The 15,816-nt window shown below is 42.7% G+C and overlaps 1 protein-coding gene across 1 annotated transcript in view; it reads left to right on the top strand.

Moving 5' to 3' along the window:
- Window positions 1-6,239, top strand: part of LOC311144430 (spermatid perinuclear RNA-binding protein-like) — a 55,583-nt gene extending 49,344 nt beyond the window's left edge. The window contains exon 18 of the mRNA XM_084180440.1: window positions 3,469-6,239. Coding sequence (XP_084036566.1) covers window positions 3,469-3,581 — 113 coding nt within the window. The 3' untranslated portion in view covers window positions 3,582-6,239. The remainder of the gene's footprint in view (window positions 1-3,468) is intronic.
- Window positions 6,240-15,816: the final 9,577 nt, after the last annotated feature.

The following is a 15,816-nucleotide window of genomic DNA, read 5'->3' on the forward strand; positions in this document are numbered from 1 at the left end:
ACATTTTTACTCCTGGAGTTATTTAGGCTTGCGTTAACTAAGTGGTTATTGACTCAAGACATTTCAGCTTTTCATTTTTTATTAATTTGTACAAAATTCTAAAAACATAATTCCACTTTGACATTATGGGGTATTGTCAATTTTAAATTCAGGCTGTAACACAACAAAATGTGGAAAAAGTCCAAAGGTGTGAATACTTTCTGAAGGCACTGTATCAGCACGTTTTATATCCATACTTTAGTGATAGTGATACATGTTCTAAGTTTAATTTGAATAGATGGACTGTACAATTTGGTTATTTTCTTTGTAGGTTTTCTCTCTCGTAATCCCTGTCATGAGTAAAATAGTAAAAACCCTGGAATGAGTAGGTGTGTCCAAACTTTTGACTGGTAATGTTTGTTTAGAAATACACTTGTCAAAAGTTTGGACACACCTACTCATTCAAGGATTTTTCTTTATTTTTACCAGTTTTTACATTGCAGAATAATAGTGAAGACATCAAAACTATGAAATAACACATATGTAAACATGTAGTAACCAAAAAAGTGTTAAACAAATATATTTTAGATTCTTCAAAGTAGCCACCCTTTGCCTTGATGACAGCTTTGCACACTCTTGGTATTCTCTCAACCAGCTTCATGAGGTAGTCACCTGGAATGCATTTCAATTAACAGGTGTGCCCTCCTAAAAGTTAATTTGTGGAATGTATTTCCTTCTTAATGAGTTTGAGCCAATCAGTTGTGTTGTGACAGGGGGGGGGGGGGATAGCCCCATTTCAAGAACTTTAAAAGCTTCTTCAAGTGCAGTCACAAAAAGCATCAAGTGCTATGATGAAACTGGCTCTCATGAGGACCGCCACAGGAATGGAAGACCCAGAGTTACCTCTGCTGCAGAGGATAAGTTCATTAGAGTTACCAGCCTCAGAAATTGCAGCCGAAATAAATGCTTCAGAGTTCAAGTAACAGACACATCTCAACATCAACTGTTCAGAGGAGACTGTGAATCAGGCCTTCATGGTCGAATTGCTGCAAATAAACCACTACTAAAGGACACCAATAATAAGAAGAGACTTGCTTGGGCCAAGAAACATGAGCAATGGACATTAGACCTGTGGAAATTTCTCCTTTGGTCTGGAGTCCAAATTTGAGATTTTTGGTTCCAACCGCGTGTCTTTCTGAGACGCGGTGTGGGTGAACGGATGATCTCTGCATGTGTATTTCCCACCGTAAAGCATGGAGGAGGGTGGCGCAGTGGTCTAAGGCACTGCATCGCAGTGCTAGCTGTGCCACTAGAGATCCTGGTTCGAATCCAGGCTCCGTCGTAGCCGGCCGCGACCGGGAGACCCATGGGGCGGCGCACAATTGGCCCAGCGTCGTCCAGGGTAGGGGAGGGAATGGCCGGCAGGGATGTAGCTCAGTTGGTAGAGCATGGTGTTTGCAACGCCAGGGTTGTGGGTTCGATTCCCATGGGGGGCCAGTATGAAAAAAATAAAAAAATAATGTATGCACTAACTGTAAGTCGCTCTGGATAAGAGCGTCTGCTAAATGACTAAAATGTAAATGTATTATGGTGTGGGGGTGCTTTGCTGGTGACACTGTCTGTGATTTGTTTAGAATTCAAGGCACACTTAACCAGCATGGCTACCACAACATTCTGCAGCGATACGCAATCCCATCTGGTTTGGGCTTAGTGGGACTATCATTTGTTTTTCAACAGGACAATGACCCAACACACCTCCAGGCTGTGTAAGGGCTATTTGACCAAGAAGGAGAGTGATGGAGTGCTGCATCAGATGACCCGGCCTCCACAATCCCCCGACCTCAACGCAATTGAGATGGTTTGGGATGAGTCAGACGGCAGAGTGAAGGAAAAGCAGCCAACAAGTGCTCAGCATATGTGGGAACTCCTTCAAGACTGTTGGAAAAGCATTCCAGGTGAAGCTGGTTGAGAGAATGCCAAGGATGTGCAAAGCTGTCATCAAGGCAAAGGGTGGCTATTTGAAGAAATTCAAATATAAAATATATTTTGATTTGTTTAACACTTTTTTGGTTACTACATGATTCCATATGTGTTATTTCAAAGTTATTCTACAATGTAGAAAATAGTAAAAAATTAAGAAAAACCCTTGAATGAGTAGGTGTCCAAACTTTTGACTGGTACTGTGTATATATTATTCATCAGTTGAGTACCAGTACTTCTTGACTTGCAAAGCATTCTGAAATTCACAGCTAGCCCCATGTCACGACTTTTTCATATCCACTGCAATCCTCTACCATTCTTCACCTAATCAAACACACAATCACTCCATAATCAAACCACATTACCATTACCAAAATGTGCCTTGTCGACTGTGTAACACTACCTCCTACAGGCCGTGGCACTGTAACCACAGTCTTTCTCTGCTCCCTCCCCTTCTTTCTCCCGCTCTCTCTGTAGGCGGTTTGTACATTGACAGTGCCTTTTACCAGCCGCAGACTATTGCCACTCCTATTATAATTCACCTGGGTCCTCAGGATCTCTTCTGACTTCCACAGCCAGCAGGGGATCTCTTTTGACCTCTGCCCTCCAGAGCCTTCAGGGCATGACTTGGCGTTTTGACTTAGCTTCCAGTTTCCTGTCTGACCAGGCTCTCATTGCCTTATTAAAGGGATACTTTGGGATTTTTGCAATGAGGCCCTTTATGTACTTCGTGGATACCATTTTTATGTCTCTGGGTTACTAGACGTTCATACTAGACACAAAGCTTGCGAGTTAAAATCTCATCACAAACAACTTTAGCATTTTAGCTAATTAGCATGTTAGCTAACCCTTTCCCTAACCCTAACCTTATCCCTTTTAGCTAACCCTTCCCCTAACCTTTTAACCTAACTCTTAAACTTAACCTTAACCCTAACCCCTAGCCTAGCTAATGTTAGCGAGCTAGCTAACATTAGCCACCTAGCACGAATTCGTAACATATCAAATGTTTTACAAATTCGTAACATATTGTACGTTTTTGCTATGTTTGACTTATAACACATTTTGCAGATTCGTAACATTTTATACGTTTAGCAAATTTGTAACATATACACTGAACAAAAACATAAACGCAACAGGTAGTGTTGGTCCCATGTTTCATGAGCTGAAATAAAAGATCCCAGACATTTTCCATACACACAAAAAACGTATTTCTCTCAAATGTTGTGCACAAATTTGTTTACATCCCTGTTAGTGAGCATTTCTCCTTTGCCAAGATAATCCGTCCACCTGACAGGTGTGGCATATCTGATTAAACAGCATGATCATTACACAGGTGCACCTTGTGCTAGGGACAATAATAGGCCACTCTAAAATTTGCAGTTTTGTCATACACACCACAATGCCACAGATGTCTCAAGTTTAGAGGGAGCGTGCAATTGGCATGCTGACTGCAGGAATGTCCACCTGAGCGGTTGCCAGATAATGTAATTTTAATTTCTCTACCATAAGCCGTCCAACGGGCCTCACAACCGCAGACTACGTGTAACCACGCCAGTCCAGGACCTCCACATACGGCTTCTTCACCTGCGGGTTCATCTGAGACCAGCCACCCGGACAGCTGATGAAACTGAGGAGTATTTCTGTCTGTAATAAAGCCCTTTTGTGGATAAAAACTCATTCTGATTGCCTATGCCTGGCTCTGCAGTGAGTGGGCCTGGCTCCCAAGTGGGTGGGCCTATGCCCAACCATGGCTGCGCCCCTGCCCAGTAATGTGAAATCCATAGATTAGGGCCAAATTTATTTATTTCAATTGACTGATTTCCTTATATGAACTGTAACTCAGTAAAATCGTTGAAATTGTTGAATGTTGCGTGTATTTTTGTTCAGTATAGTACGAATTGTAATTCATGGGTGATGGGTGATGGACATCCACTTAAAGGAGTGTCCCGGATTTACGTAGAGAATAATCAACATGATCTCGGATTTACGTACAGAATAATACAAAATGCTCTGAGACCAGGTTGGTGTCAAAAGGAAAGTGGTGGGTGTGTGGAAAGGAGTGCATGTGTAGAAAGCGCTTTGCTATAGTTTAGATGGTTTTGATTTAGCTGTTGTTGTTTTTTTACCATGCAACTACCATACATTGAGCTACCGTACTTGGACTTCTGTTTTTAAGCCAGAGGATGAGTCTGAGTCGTATTTCAAATAATTGTACACTTTCTTATAAAACTGAAGATAGTTTATTTTTAGTTAAAAGTATTGATGATGGGTGTACAGTTTCATGCGTTGTATGCATGTGCTTAGTTACTGTGACTGTCACTCTGATATTGGCTTATAGGTAGCTACTTCCCACGCGTTGCCGGATAGTAGTGCTTGTCAAGCGGGAGCGAAGGGGCATTGTGTCCCGGTGTTGTTGCCGTTCATGCCCTCCCCATTGAGTAGTAGACTGTATGTATCAAGGTGACATCTATATGGTTATCAATATTAATTATTTATTGTGTAGGCTGCTATCATACTTGAAATAAAATCACGTGAGAGAAAGAAAATGGCCACGTAGTTACCGCAGGCAACAAGACCATGATACCCAGGAGGAAGCACTTCAAGTCGGCAGGCAAACCACCGGAGCAGTGGTTGGCTTAGTAGCGACTCGTAGTGCATCCCAATCAGCTACGCAGAACGGTCTTGAGTGGCAACAAATCTGCCCAATTAGCTGATTCGCTTTCCATACACCCACTCCTTTCGACACACCACCCACTCGCCCATACTCTGGTCGCCATATTGGGATGCAGCTACCCATACTTGAAACAACCTCTAACTTCCTTCATACTGGACACAGAGACATAAACATGGTATCCACGAGTGTATCTGACTCTGGGGAAGTTGATAAAGGGCCTCATTGCCAAAATCCCAACGTATCACTTTAAGACTGTGTCCAGATTCTCCACCTCCACCCTTCTCACGAATTGTGCAAGTGCACACTAGGGTGGAAAATTGGGACCCATCTCTCTGAGCAGACATCAATCCAAGAAGAAGAAGAAGAAGCAATACATCATCAGAGTTGGAATTATTTCCCAATGTGTTGCAATACTTGCAAACTTCAAATCTACTTGGAAATAGTGGAAATGGATTGGCACAACACTGCAATATTCATGTGATATACACTGAGTATACCAAATATTAAGCACACCTTCCTAATATTGAGTTGCACCCTAGCCTTTTGCCCTCAGAACAGCCTCAATTCGTCAGGGCATGGACTCTGCAAGGTGTCGAAAGCATTCCACAGGGATGCTGGCCTATGTTGACTCCAATGCTTCCCACAGTTGTCAAATTTGGCTGGATGTCCTTTGGGTGGTGGACCATTTCTTGATACACACGGGAAACTGTTGAGTGTGAAAAACCCAGCAGTGTTGCAGTTCTTGACACAAACCGGTGCTCCTGGCACCTACTACCATACCCTGTTCGAAGGCACTTAAATATTTTGTCTTGCCCAATTACCCTCTGAATGGCACACATACACAATCCATGTCTCAAGGCTTGAAAATCCTTCTTTAACCTGTCTCCTCCCCTTCATCTACACTGATTTGAAGTGGATTTAACAAGTGACATCAATGACGTTTTCCCACTGACAAAGACATGATCAGTCTATAATTTTTATAGTAGGTTTATTTGAACAGTGAGAGACAGAATAACAACAAAAAAATCCAGATAATCGAACCCACAATTGCTGATGCTCCAGATACTCAACTAGTCTCAAAAAGGCCAGTTTTATTGCTTCTTTAATCAGCACAACAGTATAATTTTTTTCTTTTTTAGTCATTGACCAGACGCTCTTATCCAGAGCGACTTAGTTAGTGAGTGCATACAAATATATTTTTTTCATACTGGCCCCCCGTGGGAATCGAACCCACAACCCTGGTGTTGCAAGCGCCTTGCTCTACCAACTGAGCTACACAGGGTAATTATGTGTGTGTGTGTTTTTTGAGTATGTTTAACCCAATTAGGGTATGATTTGTATTTATTTATGATTCATGTCAATTAATGCATATTTTACCACATTGTAAATACATTTATATCAAGTACCTTTGTATATAATATATACATAGCAGTATGTATGTATGTATGTATGTATGTATGTATGTATGTACAGTGAGGGGAAAAAAGTATTTGATCCCCTGCTGATTTTGTACGTTTGCCCACTGACAAAGACATGATCAGTCTAGAATTTTAATGGTAGGTTTATTTGAACAGTGAGAGACAAAATAACAACAAAAAAATCCAGATAAACGCATCATTTCTTTGTCAGTGGGCAAACGTACAAAATCAGCAGGGGATCAAATACTTTTTTCCCTCACTGTGTATATATATAGTGTATATCAGTGGAGGCTGCTGAGAGGAGACCGGCTCATAATAATGGATGGAATGGAGTAAATGGAATGGTATCAAAAACATGGTGTTCAGATGTCATTCCATTCACTCCATTCCAGCCATTATTATGACCCGTCCTCCCCTCAGCAGCCTCCACTGATGTATGTAAATATATATACATATAATGGTGTGTAAAGACAGTATATGAATAGAAAAGATTTACACAGCAGTAGTTATATAGGATGAGCCATGACTAGAATACAGTATGTAAACATTATTAAAGTGACCAGTGTTCAATGACTAGAATACAGTATGTAAACATTATTAAAGTGACCAGTGTTCAATGACTAGAATACAGTATGTAAACCTTATTAAAGTGACCAGTGTTCAATGACTAGAATACAGTATATACAGTGCATTCGGAAAGTATTCAGACCCCTTGACTTTTTACACATTTAGTTACGTTACAGCCTTATTCTAAAATGGATTATTGTTTTTTTTCTTCCTCAATATACACACAATACCCCATAATGAGGAAGCAAAAATATCACATTTACAAGTATTCAGACCCTTTACTCAGTACTTTGTTGAAGCACCTTTGGCAGCGATTACAGCCTCGAGTCTACTTGGGTATGACGCTTCAAGCTTGGCACACCTGTATTTGGAGTTTCTCCCATTCTTCCCTGCAGATCCTCTCAAGTTCTGTCAGTTTGGATGGGGAGCATCGCTGCACAGCTATTTTCAGGTCTCTCCAGAGATGTTCGATCGGTTTCAAGTCCGGGCTCTGGCTGGGCCTCTCAAGGACATTCAGAGACTTGTCCCGAAGCCACTCCCACAGCATGATGCTGCCACCACCATGCTTCACCGTAGGGATGGTCCCAGGTTTCCTCCTGACGTGACGCTTGGCATTCAGGCCAAAGAGTTCAATTTTGGTTTCATCAGACCAGAGAATCTTGTTTCTCATGGTCTGAGAGTCTAGGTGGCTTTTGACAAATTCCAAGTGGGCTGTCTTGCTTTTACTGAGGAGTGGCTTCCGTCTGCCACTCTACCATAAAGGCCTGATTGGTGGAGTGCTGCAGAGATGGTTGTCCTTCTGGAAGGTTCTCCCATCTCCACAGAGGAACTGTGGAGCTCTGTCAGTGACCATCGGGTTCTTGGTCACCTCCCTGACCAAGGCCCTTCTCCCCCGATTGCTCAGTTTGGCAGTTTTTTGGTACCCTTCCCCAGATCTGTGCCTTGACACGATCCTGTCTCGGTGCTCTACAGACAATTCCTTCGACCTCATGGCTTGGTTTTTGCTCTGACATGCACTGTCAACTGTGGGATCTTATATAGACAGGTGTGTGCCTTTCCAAATCATGTCCAATCAATTGAATTTACCACAGGTGGACTCCAATCAAGTTGTAGAAATATATATAAGGATGATCAATGGAAACAGGATGCACCTGAGCTCAATTTCGAGTCTCATAGCAAAGGGTCTGAATACTTATGTAAATAAGGTATTTCTGTTTCTTATTTTTAATACATTTGCAAAACTTTCTAAAAATCTATTTTCGCTTCGTCATTATGGGGTATTGTGTGTGTAGATTGATGAGAACAAAAATGTATTGAATCAATTTTAGAATAAGGCTGTAACGTAACAAAATGTGAAAAAAGTAAAGGGTTCTGTGTACTTTCCGAATGCACTGTATATACACTACCGTTCAAAAGTTTGGGGTCACTTAGAAATGTCCTTGTTTTCCATGAAAACATACATGAAATGAGTTTGAATAGGAAATATTGCAAAATGCATAGGAAATGTTCTCATTGACAAGGTTAGGAATAATTTTTTTTTATTGAAATAATAATTGTGTCCTTCAAACTTTGCTTTCGTCAAACAATCCACCATTTGCAGCAAATACAGCCTTGCATACCTTTTGGCATTCTAGTTGTCCATTTGTTAAGGAAATGTGAAGAGATTTCACCCCATGCTTCCTGAAGCACCTCCCACAAGTTGGATTGGCTTGATGGGCACTTCTTACGTACCATACGGTCAAGCTGCAACCACAACAGCTCAATAGGGTTGAGATCCGGTGACTGTGCTGGCCACTCCATTATAGACAGAATACCAGCTGACTGCTTCTTCCCTAAATAGTTCTTGCATAGTTTGGAGCTGTGCTTTGGGTCATTGTCCTGTTGTAGGAGGAAATTGGCTCCAATCAAGCGCCGTCCCCAGGGTATGTCATGGCGTTGCAAAATGGAGTGATAGCATTCCTTCTTCAAGAACCCTTTTACCCTCTACAAATCTCCCACTTTACCACCACCAAAGCACCCCCAGACCATCACATTGCCCCCATCATGCTTGACAGATGGCATCAAGCACTCCTCCAGCATCTTTTCATTTGGTCTGCGTCTCACAAATGTTCTTCTTTGTGATCCGAACACCTCAAACTTCGATTCGTCTGTCCATAACACTTTTTTCCAATCTTCCTCTGTCCAGTGTCTGTGTTCTTTTGCCCATCTTAATCTTTTATTTTTATTGGCCAGTCTGAAATATGGCTTTTTCTTTGCAACTTTGCCTAGAAGGTCAGTATCCCGGAGTCACCTCTTCACTGTTGATGTTGAGACTGGTGTTTTGCAGGTACTATTTAATGAATCTGCCAGTTGAAGACCTGTGAGGCGTCTGTTTCTCAAACTAGACACTCTCTGATGTATTTGTCCTCTTGCTCAGTTGTGCACCGGGGCCTCCCACTCCTCTTTCTATTCTGGTTAGAGCCAGTTTGCGCTGTTCTGTGAAGGGAGTAGTACACAACGTTGTACGAGATCTTCAGTTTCTTGGCAATTTCTCGCATGTAAGAGCCTTCATTTCTCAGAACAAGAATAGACTGACGAGTTTCAGAAGAAAGCGATTTGTTTCTGGCCATTTTGGGCCTGTAATCAAACCCACAATTGCTGATGCTCCAGATACTCAACTAGTCTCAAGAAGGCCAGTTTAATTGCTTCTTTAATCAGCACAACAGTTTTCAGCTGTGCTAACATAATTGCAAAAGGGTTTTCTAATGATCAATTAACCTTTTCAAATGATAAACCTATTAGCAAACACAATGTGCCATTGGAACACAGGACTGATGGTTGCTGATAATGGGCCTCTGTACGCCTATGTAGATATTCCATTAAAAATCAGCCGTTTCCAGCTACAATAGCCATTTACAACATTAACAATGTCAACACTGTATTTCTGATCAATTTGATGTTATTTTAATGGACAAAAAATTTGCTTTTCTTTCAAACAAGGACATTTCTAAGTGACCCCAAACTTTTGAACGGTAGTGTACATACATATGTGTACTGTCTATGGCTCTAGTGGAGACTAGATACTGTAAGGAAGTCATTATTGAATAGGCCTATTGAGAATGTTTACCAGTTTAAATGCTTTCAGCCTCTCCTTGCAGCTAGGATCATCCTGTCTGGAGTCACAGGTCAATGAAGGAGATGCTGGGCTGTCAGTTTCTCGGGGGCATCATCGCAATCCTCCTGTTGGCCAGTGGCCCTAAGTGTAACAGGATCCTAACATCCTGAAGGGCAAGGCTCTGTTCAAATAAAAAAATGTGCATGTGAAATAGCACTCCCAAGGCAAAGCCTTTTAACAGTGTTTTGTAAATATACACTCTGCTCCAAACCATTGAGAACGGAGAACTGAATGAGCCCAGAAGGGATGGTTTGGGAACAATCCTTATGAGTTGTGGCACAGTCAGCGTCTCCATCCCCTTACAACTCTATGATCACATAGTTACCTTTTTGGTTGGTCTTTTTTTCTGCCAAAATGGCCGACCGCAGTCAATTAATCCCAATGCATCCTGGACCCAGATTAACCCTAGTCCTGGATTAAATTGTTCTCAATAGATTAATCTTGGTCTGGGAAAGTGGCCCATAGAGTGTGTACAGGCCCACGCATTGATTTCTACTGTTGAGAGGCAGAGAGAGTAACAAGACTTGTCATATGGTTCCAGTCCAGACCAGCAGTGGTCTCCACTCCACCTAACAGCTCTCATGAGAACCCTCAGGACCCCATCAGCAGAGTTTAATTAGTAATTACAAACATAACCTCAGAGATTACCTAAACAATTTGCATTCAATCTCCATTTATTAGCACAGCAACACACCCGATTCAACTAATGTCAACTACTTGTCAAGGGCTTGACGATAAACTGAATTCATCTGCTGCTCTGTTTGCTACATACTTCAGTCTGAGACTGCCATCGTTGAAGTCGTTTGTAGTGACGTTAAAATGAGGGATGTTGTACAAAACAATGTCGTAATTGATTGGATAATCTCTAACCGATCAGAGTATCAAAGCCTATGACGCATTTTCAAAACGCTGCTTTACCCACGTGTTTTATGGCTCTGGCCCACCCCATCAGTTTCTGGGACCAATCAGAACTATTAGAATGTGTTTGCGTTCTAGAAATCGTTGGGGATGTACTCAGATCCAGACTCATTGCGGAGAAGAAACTAACGTCCATGGGTGTGGCGTAGCGACTGGCTGGAGCAAGGAGTTTTGGGTAGGCAGGAGAATGTTATAGTGCTCTGCTGGACCCAATGCCTGCACACCTGGGAAAAGCACTGTTCCAAAATTATGTTTGGATGTAGAGTGTGTCAGCAGCCCCCTCTACTGGCCTTCAGCCTCAATACATGATCAGGGTCGTCAGTGGAGGTACCAGTTTAGGTTTCTCTGGCAGGCTGGTAGGTAGGTAGTTTTAAGGCCAGTATCCTCCCCTTGTCACACTGGGCTAGGGTAACAGTGCAAATCATTTTGATTTAGTATTGGTAACAGTCAGAGAGCAGTGGGCAGATGTAGTATCTTCTGTTTTTTAAAGACTGTCTAAATGTAACTTTGCATTCTGCATAATTCAGTCTTGTTGACTGCGAGAATGAAATAAATAAATCAAAATGTGCATATCATTTTACTGGAGGTGGGCTGCATACCAAGACACAAACTGCACAGTAGTGCATACTGGAAATATGCATAATGTGTGATAATGTTTTCAGTTTTCTTTTGGTATCTAGTAAAACAAAAACTTGGAAGTATAGGATTCACCTCATTGTATCCTGAAAATGTACAGTAATACATCACATCCACTAGATGGCTCTGGTTTTCTCCAGTTTAACTATTTAAATGTTTAACTGTTTTTTAATGTATTGAGACATCCATTATAACATTGAGTAGGTACGATACACAGTACAATACATGATCCTATCACCCCCATTTCAATGGATAGCATACAAAGTCTATTAACATCTTACTCTGATTAATGTTACTGTAGTAATATAAAGTCAGCAGTGAGTGAATGGGCTGCTTTGTTTTGCACTATAAATCACTAGCACTGTGTTGAGTTTATAAGAAGTCCTTTTATAACTGTCCAGTGAAAATCTCACTTTTCATATTATGTTAACACATACCCAAATAATGTTGTTGACTCATCCTACACTTATTATATATGAAAATATTATATTAATTGTGGCCAAAGCATAAATTGTAGAAAGAAGCTGCGAAATATGTAACTTTTTGGGCGACCTGACCAAATTCACATAGAAATGTCAGTTATAGATCTGTTATTCTCATTGAAAGCCAGTCTAACGTGGTAGATCCGTTCTATGTGCGGTATTTCTATGCTTCCCGTTCTGAAGTTTAGTTTTTGCGTCTTTTCCTTTCGGTTTTGTATACCAGCTTCAAACAGCTGAAAATACAATACATTTGGTTATTGAAAATATATTTTACAGCGGTTTAGATGGTACAATGTTTCTCTACACTTTTTGCTTGTATTGCTTGGTTTGTCACAAACTGAAATTAGGCGAACTGTTACAATTTTAGCAACCAGGAAATGGCAGAGCGATTTCTGCATTTTGCACCTTTAAATGGGAACTGCCTCCTAGAACCAACTTCTCTGGTTATAAATGGCCTATATGGCATCGATTTGAGTCAGAAACATTCATTCTAGTGTCCAAATTAACTACAAAGTGTAAATAGGATAATTTTGGTCATGAAGTCTGTCTCGTCCAAAACGAGATTTGGAAGTGAGTGTATCACGACGGGTATTGATGGGTTCGGTATGGATTACTTACATGGCCACTTTTGCCAATGATGTCCAATTGCCCAGAGACAAGGTGTGGTCCGCCCTCAGCTGCCATGTGTTGTGGACATGTTGTCAAGTCTGGAATGCACGCACACTTGCTCAGCATAGGAGTGAAAATGGGCTCCATAAAGTTTGTGCAAACATCTAATGCATTCACAATATTGCTCAAGATGGCAAGGAATGGATTACATACAACAAACGTACGACATGATGGCTGTGACTGGTGTGTGGTGAGCGGCTAGCTAGCTATGATACTGTGATGTAACTAGCTAAATACATAGCCTCTCCCTAAATCAAATCAAATCCAAATCAAATTTTCTTTGTCACATATACGTGTTTAGCAGATGTTTTTGCGGGTGTAGCGAAATGCTTGTGCTTCTAGCTCTGACAGTGCAGTAATATCTAACAAGTAATATCTAACAATTTCACAATTTATACCCAATACACACAAATCTAGTAAGGAATGGAATTTAAGAATATATACATATATGGACAAGCAATGACAGAGCGGCATGGACTAAGATACAGTAAAATATTATAGAATAGAATACAGTATATACATATGAGATGAGTAGTGCAAGATATGTAAACATTATTAAAGTGACTAGTGTTCCATTTCTTAAAGTGGCCAGTGATTTCAATAGGCAGCAGCAGCCTCTAATGTGCTAGTGATGGCTATTTAACAGTCTGATGGCCTTGAGATAGAAGCTGTTTTTCATTCACTCGGTACCAGCTTTGATGCACCTGTACTGACCTCGCCTTCTGGATGATAGCGGGGGTGAACAGGTAGTGGCTCGGGTGGTCCTTGATGATCTTTTTGGCCTTCCTGTGACATCCGGTGCTGTAGGTGTCTTGGAGGGCGGGTAGTTTGCCCCCGGTAATGCGTTCGGCAGACCGCACCACCCTCTGGAGAGCCCTGCGGTTGCGGGCGGTGCAGTTGCCGTACCAGGCGGTGATACAGCCCAACAGGATGCTCTCAATTGTGCATCTGTAAAAGTTTGTGAGGGTTTTAGGTGCCAAGCCACATTTCTTCAGCCTCCTGAAGATGAAGAGGCTCTGTTGCGCCCTCTTCACCACATTGTCTGCGTGGGTGGACCATTTCAGTTTGTCAGTGATGTGTACGCCAAGGAACTTGAAGCTTTCCACCTTCTCCACTGCGGTCCTGTCGATGTGGATATGGGGGTGCACCCTCTGCTGTGTCCTGAAGTCCACGATCATCTCCTTTGTTTTGTTGACGTTGAGTGAGAGGTTATTTTCCTGGCAGCACACTCCGAGAGCCCTCACCTCCTCCCTGTAGGCGGTCTCGTCATTGTTGGTAATCAAGCCTACTACTTTTGTGTCGTCTGCAAACTTGATGATTGAGTTGGAGGCGTGCTTGGCCACGCAGTCATGGATGAACAGGAAGTACAGCAAGGGGCTGAGAACAACCCTTGTGGGGCCCCAGTGTTGAGGATCAGCGAAGTGGAGATGTTGTTTCCTACCTTCACCACCTGGGGGCGGCCCGTCAGGAAGTCCAGGACCCAGCTGCACAGGGCGGGGTTCAGACCCAGGGCCTCGAGCTTAATGATGAGCTTGGAGGGTACTATGGTGTTGAATGCTGAGCTATAGTCAATGAACAGCATTCTTACGTAGGTATTCCTCTTGTCCAGATGTGATAGGGCAGTGTGCAGTGTGATGGCGATTGCATCGTCTGTGGATCTGTTGGGTCGGTAAGCAAATTGAAGTGGGTCCAGGGTGACAGGTAAGGTAGAGGTGATATGATCCTTGACTAGTCTCTCAAAGCACTTCATGATGACAGAGGTGAGTGCTACGGGGCGATAGACATTTAGTTCAGTTACCTTTGCTTTCTTGGGTACAGGAACAATGGTGGCCATCTTGAAGCATGTGGGAACAGCAGACTGGGAAAGGGAGAGATTGAATGTGTCCGTAAACACACCAGCCAGCTGGTCTGCGCATGCTCTGAGGACACGGCTAGGGATGCCGTCTGGGCCGGCAGCCTCGCGGGGGTTAACATGCTTAAATGTCTTACTCACGTCGGCCACGGAGATGGAGAGGCCACAGTCCTTGGTAGTGGGCCTCGTCGGTGGCACTGTGTTATCCTCAAAGCGGGCGAAGAAAGTGTTTAGCTTGTCTGGAAGCGAGACGTCGGTGTCGGCGACGTGGCTGGTTTTCCTTTTGTAGTCCGTGATTGTCTGTAGACCCTGCCACATACATCTCGTGTCTGAGCCGTTGAATTGCGACTCCACTTTCTCTATACTGATGTTTTGCCAGTTTACATGCCTTGCGGAGTGAGTAGCTACACTGTTTGTATTCTACCATATTCCCAGTCACCTTGCCATGGTTAAATGTTTGTGGTTCGCGCGAATGCTGCCATCTATCCACGGTTTCTGGTCAGGGTAGGTTTTAATAGTCACAGTTAGCACAACATCACCTATACACTTCCTGATAAACTCAGTCACCGTTTCAGTGTATTCGTCTAAATTATTTTCGCAAGCTACCCGGAACATATCCCAGTCCGCGTGATCAAAACAATCTTGAAGTGTGGATTCCGATTGGTCAGACCAGCATTGAATAGTCCTTAGCACGGGTACTTCCTGTTTTGAGTTTCTGCCTATAGGAAGGGAGGAGAAAAATTTAGTCGTGGTTAGATTTGCCGAAAGGAGGGCGGGGGAGGGCCTTATAACCATCCCGGAAGTTCGAATGGCAATGGTCAAGGATTTTAGCAGTGCGAGTACAACAGTCGATATGTTGATAGAACTTCGGCAGCCTAGTCCTCAAATTTGCTTTGTTAAAATCCCCGGCTACAATAAATGCAGCCTCAGGATATGTGGTTTCCAGTTTGCATAGTCCAGTGAAGTTCTTTGAGGGCCATCATGGTATCGGCTTGAGGAGGGATATACACGGCCGTGACTATAACCGAAGAATATTCTCTTGAGAGATAATACGGTCGGCATTTGATTGTGAGGTATTCTAGGTCGGGTGAACAAAAGGACTTGAATTCCTGTATGTTACTACAATTACACCATGAGTCGTAAATCATGAAACACACACCTCTGCCCTTCTGCGGTGAGATATTTATTCCTGTCTGCACGATGAACTGAGAACCCATCTGGCTGGACCGATTTCGACAGAATATCCCGAGAGAGCCATGTTTCCGTGAAACAAAGTATGTTACAGGCCTTGATGTCTCTCTGGAAAGAAATCCTTGCCCTGAGCTCATCGAGCTTGTTTACCAGAAACTGAACATTAGCGAGTAATATACTTGGAAGCGGAGGGTGGTGTGCACGCCTCCTAAGTCGAACCAGCAGGCCGCTCCGAGTGCCTCTCCTCCGCGGGCAATGTTTTGGGTCAGCCGCTGGAATCAGTTCAATTGCCCTGG

The sequence above is a fragment of the Coregonus lavaretus genome (genome assembly GCF_964263955.1).
Source record: "Coregonus lavaretus genome assembly, chromosome: 17".
In the NCBI taxonomy this organism is placed as follows: Eukaryota; Metazoa; Chordata; class Actinopteri; order Salmoniformes; family Salmonidae; genus Coregonus; species Coregonus lavaretus.